The 24,699-nt window shown below is 43.6% G+C and overlaps 1 protein-coding gene across 18 annotated transcripts in view; it reads right to left on the bottom strand.

Annotated features, from left to right (window-relative positions):
- DTNB (dystrobrevin beta) overlaps positions 1-24,699 on the bottom strand; it is a 158,425-nt gene that overhangs the window by 27,644 nt on the left and 106,082 nt on the right. For 12 of the 18 annotated variants that reach the window (XM_036335153.1, XM_036335158.1, XM_036335151.1 and 9 more), the window contains 5 exons: positions 19,710-19,799; positions 16,243-16,330; positions 8,150-8,235; positions 7,020-7,133; positions 5,210-5,306 (listed from right to left, as the gene is read on the bottom strand). In XM_036335153.1, coding sequence (XP_036191046.1) covers positions 5,210-5,306; positions 7,020-7,133; positions 8,150-8,235; positions 16,243-16,330; positions 19,710-19,799 — 475 coding nt within the window. The remainder of the gene's footprint in view (positions 1-5,209; positions 5,307-7,019; positions 7,134-8,149; positions 8,236-16,242; positions 16,331-19,709; positions 19,800-24,699) is intronic. The other 6 variants (XM_036335155.1, XM_036335165.1, XM_036335168.1 and 3 more) reach the window with 1 other exon arrangement.

Genomic DNA, 24,699 nt, shown 5'->3' with positions numbered 1-24,699 from the left:
TAGGACACTGGGAACTGCTTTAGGGCCCTGAGACCTCACTGTTTCATTAGCTCAATGAGGATTCACTTAGTACTTCTTACGCATAAGGCTCTGGAGTCACGAGATGGTCTGTCTTTTACAGCCTCGCAGTGATGGCGCGCAGAGCAGGCACCTGCTAACTACCCTATCAGAATGCACCAGCAGGCGCTATAGGAAGACGCACAGGGAAGAGAGATACGCACTTCCACCTTCCTCTCTCCTCAGCCCACTGTTCCTCAGGGACGCTGTCCTTTAATGGATGTCTTCGCTTCCTTTCTGTGCCTCATGGTGGGTAACTGTGGTCAGGGGGCCTCTGCTCTTTGGCCCAGGTAGACACATCTACAAGCTGTTGCATTGGTTCTATTTAAATTGGATCCATCCAGGCAGTCTTTTTAAAAATATATACATTTTTATTGATTTTAGAGAAGAAGGAAGAGAGATATAAAACATCAATGATGAGAGAGAGTCATTGATTGGCTGCCTCTTGCATGCCCCCTACTGGGGACTGAGCCCACAACCGGGCATGTGCTCTGACCAGGGATTGAACCATGATCTCCTGGTTCACAGGTTGTCACTCAACCACTGAGCCATGCCGGTCGGGCCAAGCAGACTTGACTGAACATACGGAGGAAGTCTTAGGGAAGGATGAGGGCTTCTCAGTGTGCAGATCTGGGTGCAATGGCAAGGAGGGCTTCAGTAAAGCCAAGAAATTACAAAAGGGAGAGTAAGTACAAATTTGGAGAAAATAATTTTATTCCTGCAAGGGAAAAACGTGGACTAGAAATTAAACGGGCACCAAAAAATGTCCAACTCAGCCCAGGAAGATGTTCTCATAATCAAAGCCGGTGCGAGATGCCGGCCAAACCTACACTCACAGGAGCCGGGCAGAGCGGCCCCGAGCAGGAGCCTAGTCGGCCTGAGAGGCTGGGTCTTGAAGCTTTTGCGTCTGGCAGTCGTGGCTCTCATTAGGAGGGGTTCCAGTTTTGCAGGTAGGAAACCCTCTCCCTTCCTAGCCAGGCTTCCCGGGGCGGGCGGGTAAGGCAAGTAGCTCTAGGAGAGTTAGAAAACAATTTTAAAATGTAGAGTTTTACGGGCATTAAGTGTTGAAATGGAAATTGAGATGGTGAGGGAGGGATGGGGCAATGTTGTGACCCAACCATAAAATTATTGTCGTTGCTACTTCATCACTGTCATGTTGCTACTGTGATGAATCGTAATGTAAATATCTGATATGCAGGATGGTCTTAGGCGACCCCTGTGAAAGGGTCGTTCGACCGCCCAAGGGGTCGCGACCCACAGGTTGAGAACCGCTGCCTTAGAGGCTGACATTGCACCTGAGGGCAAAAGACCAGCATGTAATTTCTTAGAACTATTCCTAAGACACTCCCTCTTCTCAGTGTTTCTCCAGGTTTGGGACTGGGGCAAACGTCGCTTTGGTTCAGCAGAACAGGGACGTCTCACAAAGCAATGCTTCCTGTGCACACGTGGTGACCATGGTGTGTAGTTTGTCCAAAGACATGAAACCATGAAAATCTGTCAGGCGAGGATGGGGCGGTGTGTTCAGGGCTGAGAGGCCGCCCCTGAGCACTGGGGTCGGGAGAGGGTGGACTTCGGCAAAGTGTTACTTAGGACAGTGTTGTATGATTTAAACTCACAAAAGTCATTCAGATAAAGCCTTGAAGGCTCTGTCAACACAGAAAACAGGCCAGATATAAGGTCTTAGAACATTTCTGTTATCGATGGGTCAGTTAGTGTCAGTAAACACTGGCTGATGACAAGGCATAGAAGCCAACTTGATTTAAAGGGGCAATAACACCTTCGTTATAAAACGGACACCTAGAGCTGCTGTGTTACCTAAGACATGTGAGACTCTCACACAGGGAGAGTCTGGCTGGGTGGCCAGTGAAACGCCACAGCCACTGTAGTCATCTATAGAAAAATTTATATTCGCCGAAACGACCCTGGTGAGGTTGGGACGGCCCCAGTGAGGTGGGAACGGCCCCAGTGAGGTAGGGATAGCCCCGAGGAGGTAGGGACGGCCCCAGTGAGGTCGGGACGGCCCCAATGAGGTAAAGATGGCCCTGGTGAGGACAAAACGGCCCCAGTGAGGTTGGGACGGCTCCAGTGAGGTTGGGGCAGATAATGGGGACCAGTATAGACTGATGAACAGGGGTAGATGCAGAGGCAGAGCCGCATTGAACAGACTGTCAAACTACAGTGGGAAGCCTGGGGAGGGTTTGGGGGGCGGTGGTTAAGAGATCAACCGAACGACTTATATGCATGCATATAAGAATAACCAATGGACACAAGACACTAGGGGGTAGGGGTTGGGGGAATGTCAAGGGGGGGGGAAGGAGACATATGTAATACTCTTTGTAATACTTCAAGAAATAAAAATTATTTAAAAAAAGAAAAAGAAAAATTTATATTCAAAACCTCACTTCCAAATTCAAAACTGCAGAATTCATCTGGTACATCTGTTTCAAAAGCAATAATGGAAAATGGGGTAGAAAATTATTGGGAACGTGATTTAGAAATGGAAACATCAACACATAACCATTTCTAGATTACAGAAGTTTGAGGCAGAGGTTACCGATATACTCATTAACTGGGGTGGGGGGGATGTAAGGGAAAGATACAGTCTGAAACATGGGTACCTGAGTGTCCTCCACATTATGTCATTAAAATACCAAAACAATAAGGTCCCTGATACTCCTTAGTGACAGGAATTGAGTCTTATTCACCATTAACGCCAAATACCTAAACACAGCACTAAGGATTTCAATACTTTTTTTTTTATTAAATAAATGTATGATTAATTTTTACCCAGCCTTCCTCCCCCCAAAAAAAGGATTTAAGATTTTTGTTAAATGAATTCATATACAGGGGTGCATGCTTCTCTCAAAGTACATAATATTTCAGGAAAGGGGAGGAAGAACTCCCTGTGGGGTGGAAGCTTGCGAGGTGGGTTTTAACTGATGAGCATCCCAGAGCAGGGGGCTGACTGTCCATCTGACTAACTGCTTACAGCTGTTTTATGAGAGAATTAAATGCCAGCAGGCTGAAATCAATGAAAGCTGGACGGTCCTTTGAAATTAAAATCAGAACGGCAAAGGGCACTTCCAGGGCGCATTGGTGAATATGTATTTTTTAATAGTAGGAAAACATCTTTGAAATTTTAATAGAAGCCGCTGATTCCTACGCATGACCTTTCAGGAGTGTACGTAATGCGCAAATTAAGACTGCAGTCCTTCTCGGAAGCTGGACACGAAAGAAATGAGACTTCAACTGTGAATTCTCATCAGTGGATACAAAGACAACACCCCTGGTGTGTCTGCAACTTCCTCCTCCCGTCTGAACGGCTCGGCCTGGCAGGTGGGTAAACGATAGGGTGTTTAAGAACCTGACAGGGGACCCTACACAACGGGCAGCAGGGTCCCGCTCGTTCTACTGGAATTGTGACTGTCGGCCAACAGCGAGAAGTGCAGGGTCAGAGCGCCAGGCGTCAGCACATCCTGCTTAGCCCAGAACACAAGCCTCAGAGCTGGACACAAGGTCACAGCAATGCACGCGGGGCTCTGTGCCGGGAGCCCTCAGTGAGGAACCCTGAGGGCAACCAGCTGACGGGAAAGTGCACAGTGGTACTTGGAGGGAATTCATCGTGACTTCCCTTCGCTTGTGTAACCCTTTCACCTTTTAAAAAAGATCAGCCTGGGGTACCTTCCCATCTGCCTGGGCTGCGTCTGAGAGCATCTTTCTGAAAGGGAGGTTTGACACAGGGAAGGAGTGAGGGGGAGAGGCGCTGTCATCTCCTGACCTACTGGTGGACCAACCTTCCAGTGGCAGGGCTCCCAAAGCCCCCAAGGGCACAGATGTTCCACAGGCCAACATCTCTGCTGTGCTGAGTGGCTGACGGGTTGCTTAGCTGCATACCTGACAATTATTGCAGGGATCTGGGCCAGGTTTTATGCATAAGGTTTTCTTGAAACGAGACCCATTTAGACTTCAAACATTTCGCAGGAGAAACCCTGTCAACAGGGATAATGTAGAAACATGTCTAGGCAAAAACAACCCCAACATCCAGGATCAAAGCGAGACGCAAACGGAACTCAAGACTAAAAGAAGTGACTGTCCTGAGCAAGCCAAACGCATCTGCCCGAGCTGCTAACGCCACCAGCTTCATCTCTAGGGACGGGCTTAGGACGGAGGAGCTGACGAGCAGCTGGCATGTTCCCAGGTGATTTCCCAGGGCTGCCGCCTGGTCGGGTCCCTGGTCACTTCGGACCTGGGTGGTCTCGAGTCTCCTGTTGTCCTTTAGTTTCTCCCCTTTCTCACCCATCTGCATAGTTTCCTATTTTTTTCAAAACCTTCAGAGACTCCCCTTATCACAGGATTAAATCCACCCCTCAGTCTGCTTTGAGGTCCTCCACATTTTGCTGTTTCCACTCGGGCTGCTGACTTTGTCTATCACAAAACACAGCGGTTTCAGGGCACAGACCTTGGGAGTGAGCAGCGTGAACGAATGTGTCTGGCACCGCTGCTGCACAGCTGGGCAAACACTTCTTTCGGTGCCAATAACACTGCCCCGGTGAGGGCACTGCCATGCCAAGCGTGCCTTGCTCTGCTGTGGGGTGTAGGGGTTGTACTGTAGTCTTCAACAAAAATAGATAGTGAGACCTGAATTATTCCAGACTTATTCAAGCCCCAAGTCACCAAACCTAGAGCTAACATGCTACTTTATTCCTCCCAATACAGTGATTGATTAGAGTTGGTTCGATAAGATTGGTGTGCTTCTGCAACACTCACTAAAAAGGGACACCTACTATTTGTAGGAGGAATATCTGAATATTTGTCTTAAAAGAAACTTCAAACAGTTGGGGAATATTCACTTCTCCACAGCCAATCTGCCATTTGTGAACATTCATAAAAGCAACTATTCCAGGACATCGCCCTGGCCCCGGTTACTAACTTTTTCTTTCGCAGTCGGGCTTTACGCTGACGTAGGTGACTGTTACACGGAATTCGACTGCCGTTATGGAGGGTTAACCTGGAAACTGGGACTAGGCCGCAGCATGTAAGCCTCTCGCCTCCTCCTGTTCGACATCGACCTCACAGGGGAGGCCGAGCTGCACTGTGGTGGGAGGTGGACAGGGCAGGTGGGGGCGGGAGGAGCCCGAGAGCAGGCTCTTACCTTCAGTAGCTTCATGAGCCCCTCCAGCTGAACCATCAGCTCCCGCCTGCTCTCCTGCAGAGCCGACATCCGCTGCTCCAGCTCGTCTTTCCTTTGCCTGGCCAAGAGGAACGGCCCATCAGAAACGGAACTCAGGAGAAAGGGCCTAAGGCCAGGTAGCATCACTTTTGAACCCGGTTCTGCTACTTACGAGTGTCTGAGATGCCGAACAACTCATTTAACCTCTGATGCCTTATGTATAAAGGAATTATGTATCTATTTTGCCCGCTTTACCATTGTGAGAACAGCAGGTAAACGTGCTCTGGAAAGTATACATGGCCAAGCAGAGGAAAAGTTTAATTATTAAAGTAATTGAAAAAATTCTTCATCAGGAAGTCAAATACCTCCTTTAGAGAAATACAGAGAACCAGTCCAAGTTTAAATGAATAGTGGAGAAAAGGTGTAAAAACTGCGCAGGGAAGACAGGTTCAGTAGTCGGGGCTGCCAGCACCAGACAGCAGGTGCTAGAAGCGCGACGGACTCAGGAGGACTGTGTCTAAGAGAACTCTGCTCCCTGAGGACAGCTTCACGTCAACTCTAGCTCAGTATGTCCAAAATGAAACTTAAGATTTTCCTCCTCCTTGGTTCTCTTTCCCAACTTCCTTGTCTCTCACTTTTCCATTCCAGTTGTCATAGCTGAAAAACTCCGTCCTCTTTCATACTTTCCTGTTTATATACTATATTCTATTAAGTCACCCAATTCAGATAATTCTTTTCTGGAAATTTTTGTGTCCATCTTTCTATTCTCACTTCTCCCACTTTCTCCAAGTGCTCCTTACGTCACACACACACACGTCTCTCAGCCTGACTAATCCCGATTTCATCTACTATGGTGAGGAAAAAGCAGTGCAGGACTGAGGCCCATCACTTACTAATATGCAGCCTTGATCACGACACTTAACCTGTCTGAGCCTCCATTTTCTGTTCTGTAAAATGGGACTGATAATCAGTAACATCAATATCTTGAGGAACAATTAAGATAATGACTATGAAGGTGTTTAGTGAAGTTTGCAATCCTGCTCAAAGGAAAGCTGTATTCATTTCATCATCCGATGCCATCAGCTCAATAGAATTTCTAGCATCACTGACTCTTGCCCTGCACAGTCTAGACCTTGGCTCTCCAATATGGCAGCCAGGAGCCACAGTGCCGACTCAGCACTTGAAACATGGCTGGTCTGCACTGAGATGCACTGGAAGTGCCACACACACACACACACACACACACACACACACACACGATTCAAATTTTTAGTGTGGACAAAAGAAAGTAAAATATTTCATTACTATTTTTTCAGCGTCGATTAAATGTGGAAATGATAATATTTTGGCTGTATCAGGTCAAGTAAAAGACAGTATTAAAATGAACGACATCTACTTCCTTTTAGTTTCTCACTGCGGCTGTTAGAAAAGTTTTAATTACACGTGTGTGTCATGTAGTTTATGGAGAGCCCAGCCCCAGACCCCACCTTCAATCCTGTCCATCGCTAGCACCCCTCCTCCTCTTCCCTCTTAGGTCTGGACCTCCGGGTGATTTACTTTTCCCTAAACAGACCCCAAACATTTAGGACTCACAGCCATCCCAGCCCTGCCGAATGTTGTTCACTCCTTCATGTGCAAGCATCGGAAGCAGCCACAGAAAGAGCGGACTGTGCGGTGTCTGCTCTAACGTGACTAACTGTTCCGATAAACGGGCCCTACCTCACTAATGTGGTCCCCTGGGACATAAACTCCCACCCAGGCAGATTGTCGCCGACGCGGCACCCCCACTTACCGCAGCAGCCGCAGCTCTGCCAGCAGCGTGGGGTTCTGCTGGGCCTTCTCAGGGGTGGGCTGGGAGGCCTGCTCGTGCTCCAGGCGGAGACGCTGGATCTCCTGCAGGATCTCTCTAGAGGGGGTGCAGAGAGGGAGATGCCACACAGGCCGTCACAGCCCCCTCTCCTGCGGAAAGGCTTCACTCCAGTGGTGCAGCCTCCACCAGTCTCACTCTGATGGCTTCCAAATGACCAGGATGTGAAACGTCACCCTCCTAATTCTGTGGCACTTGACACTTACTTAAGGAAACAATGCTTTGTGGTAGAAAAAGCCATAAAAATACTCAAGAGCTTGAAGAACTCCCCACAGAAGGAAAATGACCACAATATTCTGCCCCTCTCTAGGGCCGTGGTCGGCAAACTGCGGCTCACAAGCCACATGTGGCTCTTTGGCCCCTTGAGTGTGGCTCTTCCACAAAATACCACGTGCGGGCGCATGTACAGTGCGATTGAAACTTCGTGGCCCATGCGCAGAAGTCGGTTTTCGGCCTCGGCGAGTCTATTTTGAAGAAGTACTGTTGATATTTGGCTCTGTTGACTAATGAGTTTGCCGACCACTGCTCTACGGAAAGGACAAGAGGACTGTGCTAACTCCCCCAAGTCCTCCTCTGACCCCCAAGAGATGGACAGCTGCTTCTACCGATGCCTGTTATGTTACGTCCAATCTCTTGGGCCTGGTTTCTACCTTTCAGTGCATAATGAATGGTGTGTTGTCCAGTCTCCAAGCCTTTAAAAGACCAGATGGTCACATGCAGCCTAATCAGCCAAAACAAGATGACTGGATCGAGTACAAGGCTGCTGGGAGTGAAGAAAGAAACCATGAGCCCCCGGGGACTCAGCTATGAATGGAGAAGGCGCTGGGAAGAATCTCCGAGGGCAGGCGAGCAGGCTTTTGGACCAGCACAAGGGACACCATGCAGATACGCAAGGTAGTGTCCAGGGAATTTACTGGGCGTGGGCTGGCCTATAGTCCCTGAGGTGGGGACTTCCGTTGTGGTCCAAAGCCATCTAGTCTGCAAGGAAAACGAGAATCAGATACTCCCGTGACCATCTTGGACTTCAGCAACGGGCTCAGCCCCTGCTCTCTTACCTGTTCTTGTTTTCCAGTTCTGCAATAAGCTGTCTTTGTTGCTTGTTGGCATCGAAGTTAAAGCTCAAGTCGGTGGGAGGACGGGTCTACAGTGAGGAGAAAGAAAGGTTTGTTGGTGTGTGTGTTTTTTCTGATTCAAATATACCCAGAGACCTAGACAGACTGTTGAATTTTTTAAAAACAGGTTTTTGAGTTAAAAATTACCTACCATAGAATCCACCCATTTAAAGTGTACAATGAATTCAATGAGTCTTAGTAAACTTAAATAGTTGTGGAACCAATCACCATAGTCCAGTTTTGGAACATTTTCCATCACCACAAAAAAAATTCCCTTGTTTGTGGTCAACTTGCCATTCACTTCCATCGCCACTGCAGACAACCATCGGTCTGCCGTCTAGCTTTGCTTTTCCTAGAACCTTCATACACATGGAATCATAGACCATGTCGTCGGCGGTTCCTAGCTCCCACTTAGCACGATGTTTCTGAGTTCCATTCGCGTTGTTCCATGAATTAGGAGTTCCCTAACCTTTTTATTGCTGAGTAGTATTTCACTGATTCAGCTTTGGGCTATTAAATGAAGTGGCTTTGTGTTGATGTATGTTTTCATTTCTCTTGGGCCAGCACCTAAAAGTGGAACTCCTGAGTTACATGGTTTAACTCTATATTTAACATTTGGAAAAACTGTCAAAAAACTTGTTTTCCCAAGTGGCTACACCATTTTACAAGCCCACCAACAATGAATCAGGGTTCGATTCTCAACATCTTGTCAACACCCGTCATTGTCTTTTCGGTCTTAATCATCCTGGCGGGTGTGAAGTATCTAACTGTGGGTTTAAAAAATCGATATATAATTTACATGCCATAAAATCTACCCTTTGAAAGTGTGCAATTCAGTGGTTTCAAGTATATGTATGAGATTATTAAACCATCATCACTAATTCCAGGATATTTTCATCGCCCCACAAGGAAACCCCATACTCATTAGCAGCCCCGCCCCTTAGTCCCCTCCCCCACCCTGACAACTACGAATCTAGCTTCTGTCTCTGCAGACGAGCCTATTCTGAATATTTCATACAAATGGAATTATATAATATGTGGTCTTTTATGTCTGGCTTCTTTCACTTAGCAAAATATTTTCAAGGTTCATCCACGTTGTAGCATGTATGGGTATTTCATTCTTGTTTTTACAGCCGAATAATATTCCATTATGTGGATATAACACATCTCATTTACTCCACAGTTGATAGATATTTGGGCTGTTCCATTTTTTTTTTGGCTAATTTGAATAATGCTGCTATGATCATTTGTGGACAAGTTTTTGTGTAGAGATATATTTTCATTTCTCTTGGGTATATTTCTAGGAATGGAATTGCTGGGTCACACAGTAAATGCCATTTGAAAAATTGCCAAACTGGTTTCCTAAGTGGCTGCACTATTTTACATTCCCACTATCAACATAACAGGATTCCATTTTTCCCCATGTCCTTGTCAACACTTGTTATTGCCTTTTAAAAAAATATTTTTATTGATTTCAGAGAGAAAGGGAGGGAGAGACAAAAACATCAATGATGAGAGAGCATCATGGATCATCTGCCTCCTGCATGCCCCCTCCTGGGGCTCGAGCCCGTAACCTGGGCATGTGCCCTTGGCTGGAATGTGCCCTGGGACCCTTCAGTCCGCAGGCCGACGCCCTACCCACTGAGCCAAACCAGCAGGGGCTTGCCCTTCTCTTTGATCACATCCTAGTGGGTGCGAAATGCTCTCTCATTGTGGATTCAATTTACACCTTCCTAGTGACTGATATGTTGAGCGTACTTTTACGTTTTATCGGCCACTTACATATTATCTTTCGAGAAATCATTGTGGTTTTGATTTGCCAAGTCCACCGATGTTCCTAGCCCTGTGACCCCCTTTAAGAATATGGAAGCGAATCAACACAAACTAGGAAAACGGATGAATAGGTGATGCTTTCCTTGTATTGATTAACCAGAAGGAAAGCTCTCATGAAGGCACTTCGATGGCTGTGCTCCACTCTGCACATTCTTAAGTTCTGCCCCAGCATGACCTGCGATGAAGCAGAAGCCTGGTTTCCTCTAAAGCTTGAAGATACAGTGAGCACAATAAGTAAATCTTTTCATGTGGCACTTCCTAAATAAACAGGGCAAAGCAGCATAGCAAACCTGGGTGGGAGGCTTTTTAACCAAACTACCAAATATTTTTCTTCTTAGAGAAAAACAAGGTGATTTTTCTTCCTCCAGAGAAGAGTGAACCAGCAGCCAATTCAGCAAATTCTCTATATTTTATGAAGAGTCTTGTGAGAGCCTGAGTTGAACCTGGGAAAAAGGGCTTGCCTGAGACCAAACCTGCTATGAATAACAGGTTTACAATTTCTGAAAACTGGAGTTACAACGAATGGCTCCTTATTAGAGTGGGGCCAGGGAGAATGATGGATGAGGAATGATCTCTGAAAGGAATTTGCTTCATCTGATGGGAAAAAAACATACAAAAACCCCACAGTATTTCACTGGAAACTTCTGAAGGATCTTTTCAGTTTTGAGTGTCTGAAGAGGTTAATACAGAAATCAAGCGTTACCATCAATAGTGACTCCTAACAGGCAGGAATCTTTGGCACCAAGTGTTACTCAAATACAAAGACACAGGGAGCTGGGGGCGGGCGGGGGGGGGGGGGGTGGCTGGAGGAAGACTCAAATCCCGAGGCAGTGGTCCCACCTGGGGCGACGTGCATGGAGACACAACAAGGAGAGCCCTGGTGGTGAGTGTCCACTGCTGGCTTATTTTACCCGGTCAGATTTTATACACAGTCAAGTGCATTAAATAACAGATAAACTAAGAATTGTATTTATTTACTATCTTAAACACCATGCTGCTCCTTTAAAAAATAAAAGGGGAGGGGAAATGGGAGATATCTGTAATACTATCAACAATAAAAATATTTTTAAAAATAAAATAAAAAAATTTTAAAAGCCAGGTTATCCTTTTTCCTAAAATGCCTCCAGGACAGTGAAGAGAAAAAGCCAGAAAAGGAATTATTAGATCATAAAGACACAGACTACTTTGGCAAGAAGAGATCTAAAGATGATTTCCTTCAAATATTAAATACTTCATTCTTTTATTCAACAAATATATCCTGAGCATTCACTATGTGCTAGATACTGTTCTAAAAACCAGGGATGCATTCGGGGATAAAAAAAGAAACAAACCAAATATGTATGACCCGTTGTGGTAAATGCGATAAAGAAACACAGGGTAATGAAACAGTGAGCTGAGACAGACTCTTCTGAAATGAGGTGGTTGTGAAACTGCTCTCAGACTCAATGAGATGGGGAATCGAACCAGGGGAAGGTTAGAGGGACCAGGGGAAGGTCAGGGGGACCAGAGGAAGGTCAGGGGGACCAGGGGAAGATCAGGGGGACCAGGGGAAGATCAGGGGAACCAGGGGAAGGTCAGGGGGACCAGGGGAAGGTCAGGGGGACCAGGGGAAGGTCAGGGGGACCAGGGGAAGGTCAGGGGGACCAGGGGAAGGTCAGGGGGACGAGCCAGCTGGGCAGAAAGGGCGAAGGCGGAGGCTTGCTGCTGCTCCCTCGTGGTTTTCTGAATCCACCATAGGATTCTCAACAGAAAAATATATCAATTCCAAATAATGCATGAACATACTCTACGCTCAAGGAGGTGAGCCTAACGCCTGTGTGGTCTGTCCACAGTGACTTCCTTTCAGAGAGGACAGGTGGGAAGGGGAGAAAGAGAAACTTTATGCTGGAAAACGCTGACGAACACTTCCCCAGCCAGGTGAGCAAGGTCAACAGCGACAGTGATAAATAATTTTAATGCTACGAACCCTTGATCTGATGTTAGAAAAGGGCACTTACCTTCTTCCTCAAAACCTACAGCCCCAGTCTAATCAGGAGAAAGACTTCAGGCTAATCCCAACGAAGGGACCTTCTACAATACTTGACTAGAACTCCTCAAAACCGTCAAGGTCATCAGAACACAAGGGCAGCCAGAGAAACTGTCGCAGCCCAGAGGAACCAAGGAGGTATGACAACTAAACACAAAGTGGTGTCCTGGATGAGATCCCGGAACAGAAAAAGGCATTAGGTAAAAAACTAACAGGACCTAAAAACGTATGGCCTTTAGTTAATAATAATGTGTCACTACTGGCTCAGTAATTACAACCAGCATTCCATACTAATGGAAGATGTTACTAATGGGGGAAACTGAGTATAGGCGATATGGAAATCCTCAGTACTAGCTTCATAATTTTTCTGTAAATTTAAAACTGTTCTATCATAAAAGTTTATTACCAACCACACTGCTCTGGCTACCAAGCGGAGAACTGACTGAAGTGGGTAAGAATGGAAGTAGGCACACTAGTTAGGAATCCTAGGTTTTGCTACTTACTTGCATGCAAACCTCGAGTTATTTTGTTTTACTATACCTTTATCTTCCTGCCTGTAAAGTGGGAATATTTACAGAAAGACAGCGAAGAGGATCGCTTCCTCTGTTACGTTAGCATTCTCTTGGGTTTAGGTCATCTCACAGAGCTCCATCATCTTTATTGAGATGGAGATGCCTCTGGAAGATACAGGATAAGAAACAAGACCCCTGTGAGTAAAACTGGACAAATGTTATACAACCAAGGAGAGCCGACAGCCAGCAAACTGCAATCTGGTAACATGCATGCCCGCAGCTCCTAAAATAGACTGGCCTGGGTGAGTTCCAAAGAGATGTGCCGGAGATTAACTGGACTTCCTTGTATCCCAGGGGAAGTCCTGCCATCGTCCCCACCCCACTTAGACTAACTGCAGGGACGTGGATTATTAATCTCTCTCTTGTCTCTCAAAAACCCAATAATGCTTTTTAGGGTAGTGGTTACAAAGCTAGTTGTGAATAAGAAGATGGAAATTTTTTTTTTAACATAAAAATCAAGAGATCCCCCAAACCCAGAGATTCTGATTCAGTAGGTCTGTGGCAAAGTCAAGGATCTATATATTCTTTAAACGATTTACACGATTATAATATGTAGCCAGGTTTGACAATTATTATTTTATGGGGCATTTTGAGTCATTAAATGTGTGCAAAACACCACCTGGATACCATGGATCTTTAACTCTAAGAAGCCACCGGGAGACCTCTGGCATGGGGCATGCTGACACATGAGGAGGCTGTGAGGGCCAGGATGGGGCTCCTGAAAAAAAGCTTCTCAAAACGGTGCACAAGTTCGGTGGAATGAAACCACACTATTTCCCCTTCCTTTTACCTTTCTCCCAACTTTTCCTTTATGAGTTTTTACTTTTTTCATAAAGAAAAACGACTTTAAAAGCAAACCCCAAACATCTCATTATATCTAATGCTGGTGGCATTTGTGATACAACTTTAAGAATTTGCAGTTATTATTATGATTTACCACACACTGTAGTTTTGTTTTTTAAAGGCACTTAGGCACTTCAGAAAAACAAATCAGTTCTCCTGGCTCGTCTGAGGGAGCTAGAATTTCTTTATTCCAGGGCGAGTGTGAAGAGGCGTCAGTGGCCAGGTGTGCCACCCGGGGAGACATGAGGGCTCGATGCTGAGGCACTCCCCAGGGTGTAATGCTAACATGATTTAATGGTCTTTCTTTGTAGAAGAAGGTTTTGGGGGGGGGGGGGAGTCAATACAAAGCCTATCTGGCAGGCTATAAATAAATTCTTCTGAGCGCTACACCCACTTTATGCAAAGCACCTGTATCAGGGAGAGATTAGCAGATTAGAAGTCTGTTTAACAGAAGTCTAGTCAAGAAGAATCCTTGCTGAGAGTCCAATATTTATAAGACAGCTACACTTTGAAAAATAAACTGAAGATGAAAGGGACCATATCGGTATTTAGTCTCAAGCCCATTCTAACAATTCTCATTTTCACACGAATAAGAATTGGTATCAGAAACTATCAGGTGTAAACAGACTTATCTTGTTTGCCATGCAGGAGAACTGCAATCTCCTTTTGAGGGTCAAATGGCTTCGGAGCTTTAATTTACAGCATTAAAAAAAAAATACTATTGTAAAGTCAACAAGACTATATAACGGCATTAAGTATACTTAATTTTAAAAATTCAACCACAACGCTGTCCCTCTCAACAAATTCAACTGATTTTACGTATAAATTTTAATTGCTAAAATAGCTTGAACAGTTGTGACTGACTGAGGGTACGCGTGAGGTTTAACTGATGAAATGGAACTATGCTTTTTCCCCAGATGTTTTTTCCCTATTCCGTTCTATTTCACTAACCTTTAGAGCTGTAATGTTACAGTCTGAGGCATGACCTAATATCAGATTTTCAAAGAAAAGATTTTGAATTCTAAACAAACCCAAAGGAATAAGTTACTTTTTGAGAGGGAGAAACAAAGCAAGACTCTCTACTGGCAGCTTTCATAACTCTACCTTCCTATGAAATGTAAATATAAACTGGTACACATTTCTGTAATTAATATACTGTTTGCAGAATACGGTCCTGATTAGCCTGCCTGCCCAGCCTAATGTCACTCCAGTGTTGCTCTCTGTGAAGTCTCCAACCTCAGGGCCTTTACACATGTTGAAACACCCAGTGGGCACACATTACATTTCCTTTACATGGACAATGCTTACACAGCCTGTCATTTTGGCTTCAGATCATCCTCCTTTCATCTCACTCCCTGCTTGTGTTTGATGTTTTTTAATGTTATAGTAAATGATATTTTTTCCTGAATCTAATTGTCTAAATGTTCACTGCAGGTAGATAGAACTAATCAAAAATTTTATACTGACTTTGTATATCTTGCAACATTGCTATGAAGTCACAAATTTGTTCTAGTAGTGTTTTTGTAGATTCCTTACAACTTTCTATATAGTCATGTCATCTGCAAATAACAACAGTTTTACTTCTTCCTTTCCAATATTTCTGCCCCTTTCTTCTTGCGATGTTGCACTGGCTAGGACCTCTGGTACAACTTTGAATAGGGGTGGTGAAAGGGGTCATCTTTGTCTTGTTCTGAATATTAGGTAGGGGAAGTATTCCAAAATTTAATCTTTGTATAATATTAGTTATATGTTTTTTGTAGGTATTCTTTACCAGATTGAGAAAGTTTCTTCTACTCCTTGTGTATTGAGAAGTTTTACTATCATAAATGGGTATTATATTTTGTCACATGCTTTTTCTGCATCTATTGAAATGATCTTATAATTTTCTTCTTTAAACTGCTAATATGGTTGATTTTATGTATTAATATATTTGTATTCCTAAAACAAATCTCACTTGATCATGGAGTATTATTGTGTTTGCATATTGCTGGATTCAATTTGCTAATATTTTGTTAAGGTTTTTTTTCATCCATGTTCGTAAGGGAATTTGTGATCAATTTTCTTTTCATTTGATTGCCTTGTATTCTTTTGGCATCAGTTTATAGGGGCCTGATGAAATGACTTGGAAGTGTTCCTTCTTCCTCTATTTTCTACTAGAAAATAGGGTTCTTGTGTAGTATTCCAGCTTTATGTCAGATTGCTAGACTTTCTTCTTTAAAAATATGGTAATATTTAACAGAGCTTGAAGTTTTCCTTGTGTGAAGTCAGTTATCAATACAATTTCTTTAACAGGTTTAAGACTATTTAGATTTTCTATTTATTTTTATGTCAGTTTTGTTGGTTTATCTTTCAAGGATTTTGTCTATTTAGGCTATCAAATTCATTGACAAAAAATTGCTCAGAATATTCCTTTAGCAGCCTTATAATGGCTGTAGGATCTGTTGTGATGTCTCTTTTACATTTGTGATACTGGCAATTTGTGTTTTCCTTCTTCTTTTCTTGATCAGGATTTCTAGGGATTTATTAAATTTATTGATCTTTTTAAGAACCAAATTGACACTTTTTCTGTTCTCAATTCATTTTTTAAAGAAATGGAATATTATAGATAAAATTAAAGCCACTGTAATGCCCTCTCTAAACCCATTCCTCTCCTGTCCCTGAGGTTCTTGCTCTCCTGAGTTTCATGCTTACGGTTCCCCCACCACTTGTATATTAAAGACATGCTAACTTTTGCTATCTATGGGAACCCTCTGATTACTCACCATGTTCCCTGCCTCTGCAGCCAGCCGTGCAGCATAGCGAGCGATAAGCCGGTGCTCCTCGTCCAGTCGGCTAGGACTGTCCAGGACGCTGCCAAGGAGACAAACATTCAACACGTGTCTAGCAAACATCCCCTACTCTTGCTCCTCTTAGAAAGACAGACGGGAAATAAGCTTGTGAAAAAAAAGAATGGTAACAACAGAAACAGAGGCCTGGGCCATAGATACCACTGGTCTTCTGACACAAAGGGGGCGTAGAGAAACAGGCCACGCGTGTCATTTCTCTTCAGCAGCACGTCCCAACCCTCTGACACCACCAGGAGGACTGAGAAAAGACCGGGCACTTCCAGTCTGAGAGCAATTTCTAATCAAATGTTTTTAAAAACTCGTGACTTTTGGACATAGGTCTTGAATTCAAAAAGACCAAGCATCATGAAAAAACAGGGCTGAGAAAAATTAAAACTAATCTTGGCTGAGCCATCCAGGCTTGGGCAGGCCCAGTTTACAGTAAATTTGGTGATCACATGGTATCAAACATTTTCTTTCAATGCCTCTCTCTCTTCTTTTTACCATGCTTGTTCTACAAATATAGCCCCATCTTAGAGTGAAGTAATTTAGTTCCATTACCCTTTAACAAGAGTTCCAGCACTCTAAAAATTTAAAGACCCACGTAGGTGGGATATCAGGTAATGCCACACCTGGATGAGAAAAAGGGTTCTTGTGTAGTATGCCAGCTCTATGTGATGCAATGAACTTTAGATGAAATAACTGCCTCCATTACTCAGTATGTGACATCAGCTGTCCTTTGTTCCTATCAGGGCACTCCTAGATTAATAAGGACTGTGGCTATAGAATTCTCTTTAAGTCTGGCAGAACCTTTAAGGTAACAGAGATGATGATGACTGACCAGAGATGGCTGTTGTGGCTTGCTTTTACTTTGGTCCTAGGTTCTTGGAGTTCTGAAAGCCCTTGACTGGAATTAAGCAATATGACAAGTAATATGAAAAAAATGTAAAGACATGAGTTTAATACTCATCAAATCTTGCTATAGTTACTGAGGGGAATCTGGGAAGGGTGAAAATAAATTAACAAGGATCCATCTGGCCTTTTCACGTACACAATCAGCTGTATTTTTCCTGGATTTTTTTCCACCTTTCGATATTTCTATCTCTGTGGCTAATTCTTTAAGTTTAGTCTTTCCTCTAGGATGAATATTTTAAAAATGTGCTTTAAAGTCTTCTGCCTATGACACTTCTGAACACTTTATAATTTTAGGTGTGCAAATGTCAGTTTCCAGCACATGTAATCATCCTCTCAAAAGATGATCTTATAATAAGAGCATGCTACCACCAGTTAACTTTAATAGGTCACAGTCAAGGCTGCAAGGTCTGGGCTGAAATATATTTGTGTCTTAAAGGTGTTTGTCTGAAAAAAAGAGAACTATCTTTATCTTTAAAAAAAAACACAATAGAAATGAACACTTAACAACAAAGCAGATAATATTATGGAGGGACTGGCAGCCTACGAAGTCTGGCAGAGGACACAATAGGCTCCTCTGTGCAAGAGCTCCTTCTCCATTCCAGTCCATCTCCCAGGGAAGGCTAATCCGCTTAGTCATTTATCTCCAAGTGCAGACAACATGGTTGCTTTCATTGGCTTTGTTTTCCAACCAGAAACTAGAACGTTGTGTTGATGAGAGGCTTTAAGGTCAAGAAAAATTAGAAAGATTCCCTATTCTTCTGCTTGAACTGACTTTCATTTTCAGAATTAGCCAGGAAATTTCTTATTTCTTCGTGGAAGTAGGAAGCTCAGTTCCTCATACTGTAAATCAAGACGAGATGTAATACTCACCCAATCTTCATGTTCTCCCAGAGTTCCGGCCACCAGTTCTTGAGCAGGGAGCCTTATTGCTAAGCCAAAGACTTGAGGACTTTGACTAAACCTACCATAAAACTTCTTGGGCTGAAATATCAGGTGGCAGTTGCTGTCCAACATGCTGTTGCTACTTTCACCATGGAAACTTTTAATCACCTGGACAACTGCCCTGACTGGGTTTCAGTGAGCTATCCTGCCATGGGTGAGACAACTCGATTCCTACAGACCCTGGGGCTGGGGCAGAGTGCACAGGAGTCATCTGCTGGATGAGAGGACTCTGTGATACGATGCTCAAAGGCCAGGCCTTCCTTCTCTCCCCTAGGATAAGCCTATCACACATACGTGGTAAGCAGGGGAACCCTACAGTCTCTTTAAGGCTTTAGAGACAGGTAAATGCCTAAAAACAGCAATGACATTTAGTCATATGGAGAAAACTATGAGGAATGGTATAAAGTATAATGGTATAAAGCATAATAATATAATATTAAAAAGAGTCCTTTTAAATTATTTTTCTCACTATTAATTTATGTTTCTGTTATCATGGAAATAAAAATGACCTGCCCCTGGGACCATGGCATGCTACAGGCAAAGCTAAGATCAAAGGGTAAGGTCCAGCCTCTCTTATGTGCTTAGTTTATAGATTATGGGTTTTATTTTCTCTAAGAATAAGAAGCTTGAGTTGTCTGGCACAGCGACTCTTCTTTGCTGCATGTTGAGTGGCTGGGATGGCTTTAGATTATTTAAACTTTTCCTGCATTCTCCTTGCAGAGTGGTGGTGGGTATGGGCATGGATCGGGCAGGTAGCTCTGGGTCTGCCTGAATGTAATAGCACCTAGTTTGGTGTTAATTCTTTCAAATGGTGAACTCTGCTGTAGTTAGTGGCTATCAAACGTTTTTCCATCCTAACCCACAGAGGGATCAGTCCTATTTCCATATTAACAAGGGGTCACTACCAGAGTGGTTTTCAGGGAAAGGGGTATGTGGGGCTACTACAGTATAAATAATTATTATAATATGAGGAGGTGTATTATCATTTGAAAAAAGTCCCTTAGGTGTCAATGATCTAGTACCACTGTTGAAAACCCCTGGTTTAAATAATCAACAATGATAGATCTTGGGGAAGAGATGAAGATGTAACATGTAAAGTTGTAACAGGGTGATGGTATGAAAGATTAGACAAAGTGAGATATCTGTGGGTTGATCAACCGTAAGCTTTGAATATCAACAGAAAGATTCCATTGTTTAGGCAAGAATGAACAGTAAGAGGTTGCATCAAATACCTCTGTGAGTGTACATCTTTGGGACTGCATATCTCTGAGTATACACTCTTTAAGAATAATATAATCTGAAGGAAGTGAGTTTCACTTTCAAGGAGTATTTCTGACTCTATGATTAGGTAGGTACCTAGGCGTGGCAAGACTCCTTCTTTCCAAGAATGCTTTGGGAATTACCTAAACTCTGCCCAACATTGCTGGTAGCTCCTCAAGAAAAACCCCACATGCAGAGCTTCTTCTAGCTGACAACCCCAGGCCCCACAGCTCTCCCTCCCTTTGCTCAGCCCTTGGATGCCCGCCTGCTGCTGCCCTCCCACTGACCGTGCACAGTGCTGAAGACGGGCCACATAGGCGGCTATCAGCGCGTGCTCATCGGCCAAGTGGCTGGGTATGTCCTGGCTGTACTGTAACCTAGGAACAACGGAGGCAAAGACAGCAAGCGTGACACACACACAGAGCGAGAAATGAACATGAATTAAAATGGGCAAATTTCAAAGAAATATAGAAAAATAATAAATCACGATAAGGAAAATAAAAAAAAGTTGCAATGCATAGTGGAATATGGTGTTAGAACTTGGGAATACCTCTCACGGATCCTTGAACAAAAGCAGTCCCTCAGGAGATAGCTTTGGCCAATGGACACTACAGCCCTTGAGAAAAGAAACCAAGGAGGGTCTCGTCTCCAAGGCGCCTTGGGCCCCGTCTTGCCCAGGTGCTGGGCACGGGCGGGTACACCTTGAGGGGAAGGCCCGCTGGCAGGAAAACAGGCAGAGTGGGTCTACTTAACACCACCAAGTGGCCCCCTAATGCCTTGATAGCTTTTGTCTGCACGTAAGAGTTTTCAATATTATCTAACGATAGCAGTTAAACCTTTTTATTTCTATAAGGATACTGTCTTTAGCATCATTCTGTTTTCTCCCATACAACTGGTACTTAAGCCAACTTGTTAGAATTGTATCTCATTGTAAGACAACACTATACATACTAAGTGAGGCCCTTATAGATACACGCAAGGTCTTTGAGCATACTATCTTTTTTTTAAAAAAAAACCACCACATTTTTATTATGGAAATGTTAAAATATGTGTAAAACAGAGAGAGTAGTCTAATGACTACATTTCATGTACCCATCACCAAACTTCAACAAAAATCAACACTTTCCTATTTATTTGATCTATTTTTTCTTCCCATATTTTTTTGCAGGAAGAAATGGTTATAGCAAATCCCAGACAATTTATTATTTTGCTTGGAAGTAATTTACATAACCTCAATGCCATTATCACACCTGAAAAATTAACAAAAAATGTTGTAATAACTCAGTCCATCTGAAAACTTCCTCAGTCTTTTTTTTTAATATTTTATTTTTTACAGAGAGGAAGGGAGAGGGATAGAGAATCAGAAACATCGATGGGAGAGAAACATCTATCAGCTGCCTTCTGCACACTCCCTACTGGGGATGTGCCCACAACCAAGGTACATGCCCTTGACCGGAATCGAACCTGGGACCCGTCAGTCCGTAGGCCGATGCTCTATCCACTGAGCCGAACCAGTTAGGGCAACTTCCTCAGTCTTAAAAAAAAATCCTCTTACAGTTAAAATCAATATCCAAACAAGGTCTACAAATCTTGCATTTGGTTGGTTTCTGTTTTAAGCATTTTCCTTTCTGTCATATCATTTATTTGTGAGAAAAACAGGTTATCTTATAACATACCCTCTCTTCTGGATTTAACTGATTGTTTCCTGGGTGCCATTTAATTTGTTTCTTTATACCCATTGATTAGATCTAAATGCTTGATTAAAGTTTTTGCTTTTGTATTGTTCTTTGAAAAGGGGCTAGAATCCATCATAGGTAATACAGTGTACCTATAAATCAAATAGGAGGCACATAATGGATTATAAATACTGATCAGTGGGTTCAGATGTTATTGGTTGTATCTTTCCATTATAAAGTCCCCCATCAACTTTTCACCTAATGGTTTTAGCATTTACTGATGTTCTTGACTAGATTCATTATTTTTTAAAATAAATCTTTATTGTTCGGATTATTACAGTTGTTCCTCTTTTCCCCCCCATAGCTCCCTTCCACCCGGTTCCCACCCCACCCCCTGCCCTTACCCACCCCCCATTGTCCTCGTCCATAGGTGTAAGATTTTTGTCCAGTCTCTTCCCGTACCCCCCATACCCCTTTTCCCCCGAGAATTGTCAGTCCACTCCCTTTCTATGCCCCTGATTCTATTATATTCACCAGTTTATTCTGTTCAGCAGATTTTTTACTCCCTTGATTTTTAGATTCACTTGTTGATAAATATGTATTTGTTGTCACTTTGTTGTTCATAATTTTTATCTTTACCTTTTTCTTCTTTCTTTTCTTTTTTTTTTTTTTTTTTTTAAATATATTTTATTGATTTTTCACAGAGAGGATGGGAGAGAGATAGAGAGAGTTAGAAACATCGATGAGAGAGAAACATCGATCAGCTGCCTCTTGCACATCCCCCACCGGGGATGTGCCCGCAACCCAGGTACATGCCCTTGACCGGAATCGAACCCAGGACCTCTCAGTCCGCAGGCCGACGCTCTATCCACTGAGCCAAACCGGTTTCGGCTTCTTTCTTTTCTTAAAGAATACCCTTCAGCATTTCATATAATACTGGTTTGGCGGTGAAGTCCTTTAGCTTTTTCTTATCTGTGAAGCTCTTTATCTGACCTTCAATTCTAAATGATAGCTTTGCTGGGTAGAGTAATCTTGGTTGTAGGTTCTTGCTATTCATCACTTTGAATATTTCTTGCCACTCCCTTCTGGCCTGCAAAGTTTCTGTTGAGAAATCCGCTGACAGTCCTATGGGTACTCCCTTGTAGGTAACTAACAGTTTTTCTCTTGCTGCTTTTAAGATTCTCTCTGTCTTTCGCCCTTGGTATTTTAATTATGATGTGTCTTGGTGTGGTCCTCTTTGGATTCCTTTTGTTTGGGGTTCTCTGCGCTTCTTGGACTTGTAAGTTATTTCTTTCACCAGGTAGGGGAAGTTTTCTGTCATTATTTCTTCAAATAGGTTTTCAATATCTTGCTCTCTCTTCTTCTGGCACCCCCTAATTTGGATGATGGTATGCTTGAAGTTGTCCCAGAGGCTCCTTGCACTATCTTCATATTTTTGGATTCTTTTTTCCTTTTGCTTTTCCAGTTGGGTGTTTTTTGCTTCTTCGTATTTCAAATCTTTGACTTGATTCTTGGGATCCTCTAGTTTGCTGTTGGATCTCTGTATATTGTTCTTTATTTCAGTCAGTGTATGCTTAATTTCTGATTGGTCCTTTTTCATATCCTGGAGGGTCTCACTATATTTCTTGGAGGTTTCTAGAATATTCTTGAGTAACCTTGTAACTGTAGTTTTGAACTCTATATCCAGTAGTTTGCTTTCCTCCATTTCTTTCATTTGTGACCTGTTTCTTTGTCTCCACATTTTGGCTGCTTCCTATGTTGATAGAGTGGCCTTGTGTGCTAGGTGTGCTATAGGGCCCAGTGGCTCAGCCTCCCCAATTACCTGAGGTGGACACTCTTGGTGCACCCCTTTGTGGGCTGTGTGCAAAGTCTTGTTGTGGTTAAGTCTTGATTGCTGTTGGTATCACTGGAAGGAATTGACCTCCAGGCCAACTGGCTGTGAGGACAAGCTGTGTCTACAATGGGAAAACTTCTGTGCTGGAGACATCTTTATGGGGCAGGACTTGCTTCAGTGGGGCTTTGGCGCTCACTAAGTCTGCCCTCTGAGTGTGTCTCTTATGGATGTGAAGAGTTGTAATCTGGATGGTCCTACTCTGACCACTGGGTACACTGGCTCTTGGATCTCCAAGGAGGTGCAAAGTCAGCCACTGCCTGAGGCCACCCAGCAGGAGCTACAGAGAAATCTGCAGATTCCTCCTCTTTGTTTGGGGTTTGGAGGTCCCCATATGAGGTGCAGCTGTGAAGTAATGCAGGCGGCTGACCAGCCTTAGGCCTTCTTTTGGAAGCTCTGGGGTTCTCTGACCCAGCTATAGTTTGACAGGTTTTTAGGCAGAGGAAGGCCAAGCCATTCGTGTGCAAAAGCTGCTGTGCACAGCTTGGTTGTGGTTGTAAATTGGGTGACACGGGGTCTCAGGGAATCATCAGGGCAGAGCAAACCTCAATGGCTGCCAGTCTGCTCTGCCTCGGAGAGGTCCCGGGGTCTGTGTTCCGCAGGCCATGCAGTAACAATGACTGCTGCAAGCAGCTCTGCGAGAAAGCCACCCTCACATTCCGGCCCAATGCCAGACAGTACAGTTTCTCTCTGTATGAGTCTGGGTCCCCAGATTCTCGCTTGGAACTGGAGTTCAGAGCAGTCGGAAGCTTGTTTCTCCCTCCCAATTGAAAAAGACACTAGCGTACCCAGCTGCCAGCCCGTTACGTGCTCCTCCATACCTCCACACTTCCACACCTCTGCACCTCCTACCGGACTCAATGCGCTTTTCTCTTTCCTTCTAGTTGTAGAATTTCCACTCAGCCAGCCTTCCCGTGATTCTGGATGATATTCGTTTTGTCTTTTTGTTGTAGTTTTAATGTAGTTGTGCTTGGCAGCAAGTTCAGGTGTTTACCTATGCTGCCATTTTGCTTCCTCTTAGATTCATTATTTTATTGGGGGTTGTAAAATGTCGATTTTTCTGCATTTACGGAACAACTTTCCTCTATTTGTTTATCTTGAAATACTGTTCATTCAGGGAAGGTAAAACAAATGGTTGATATTTATTACTTAACACAATTCAGAACAATGAGCTAGTCAGTACCCTACCAAACTCCAATTGTTACCAAGGACTTTTGTTTTTTAATATCATATGAATGCATGGATTTGCATGTATCGGATGCACTTCAATCCACTGCAATAATCTTTTTGTTGATAAAATTATCCTATCTTTGCCCAGTGGGAGCCTGTGAAGAGGCCCCTGTGCTCTTCTGTCATATCCATTAGACCTTACTGGTTTCCTTGCCTGGTCTCATCTTGAATAGGTCCTGCCCCCCACTTGAACTCCACTGCTCTTCCCAGGACTCCAGGTGCCCTTTCCTGGGAAGAGGGCGTAGAGACCACAATCAGGGCTCCAGGGAACTCCCTGTCCCTGGCTTGTCACTGTCTTTAGACCTTGTCAGTGATAAAGCTAGTAAACCTACAAGGAACAAAATAAATGTTCTCAGTAACTTTCAGACGCCATTCCATTTTCTTCCCGCTTACATTGTTTTCAATGAGCAGTTACTGAAAAATCTCACCTTTGTTCCCCTTTTTCTTTTTCTTTTTTTTAAAAATGTTTTTATTTATTTC

This window comes from Myotis myotis, unplaced genomic scaffold (genome assembly GCF_014108235.1).
Source record: "Myotis myotis isolate mMyoMyo1 unplaced genomic scaffold, mMyoMyo1.p scaffold_m19_p_14, whole genome shotgun sequence".
NCBI lineage: Eukaryota > Metazoa > Chordata > Mammalia > Chiroptera > Vespertilionidae > Myotis > Myotis myotis.
This window is presented reverse-complemented; position numbering and strand designations above follow the sequence as displayed.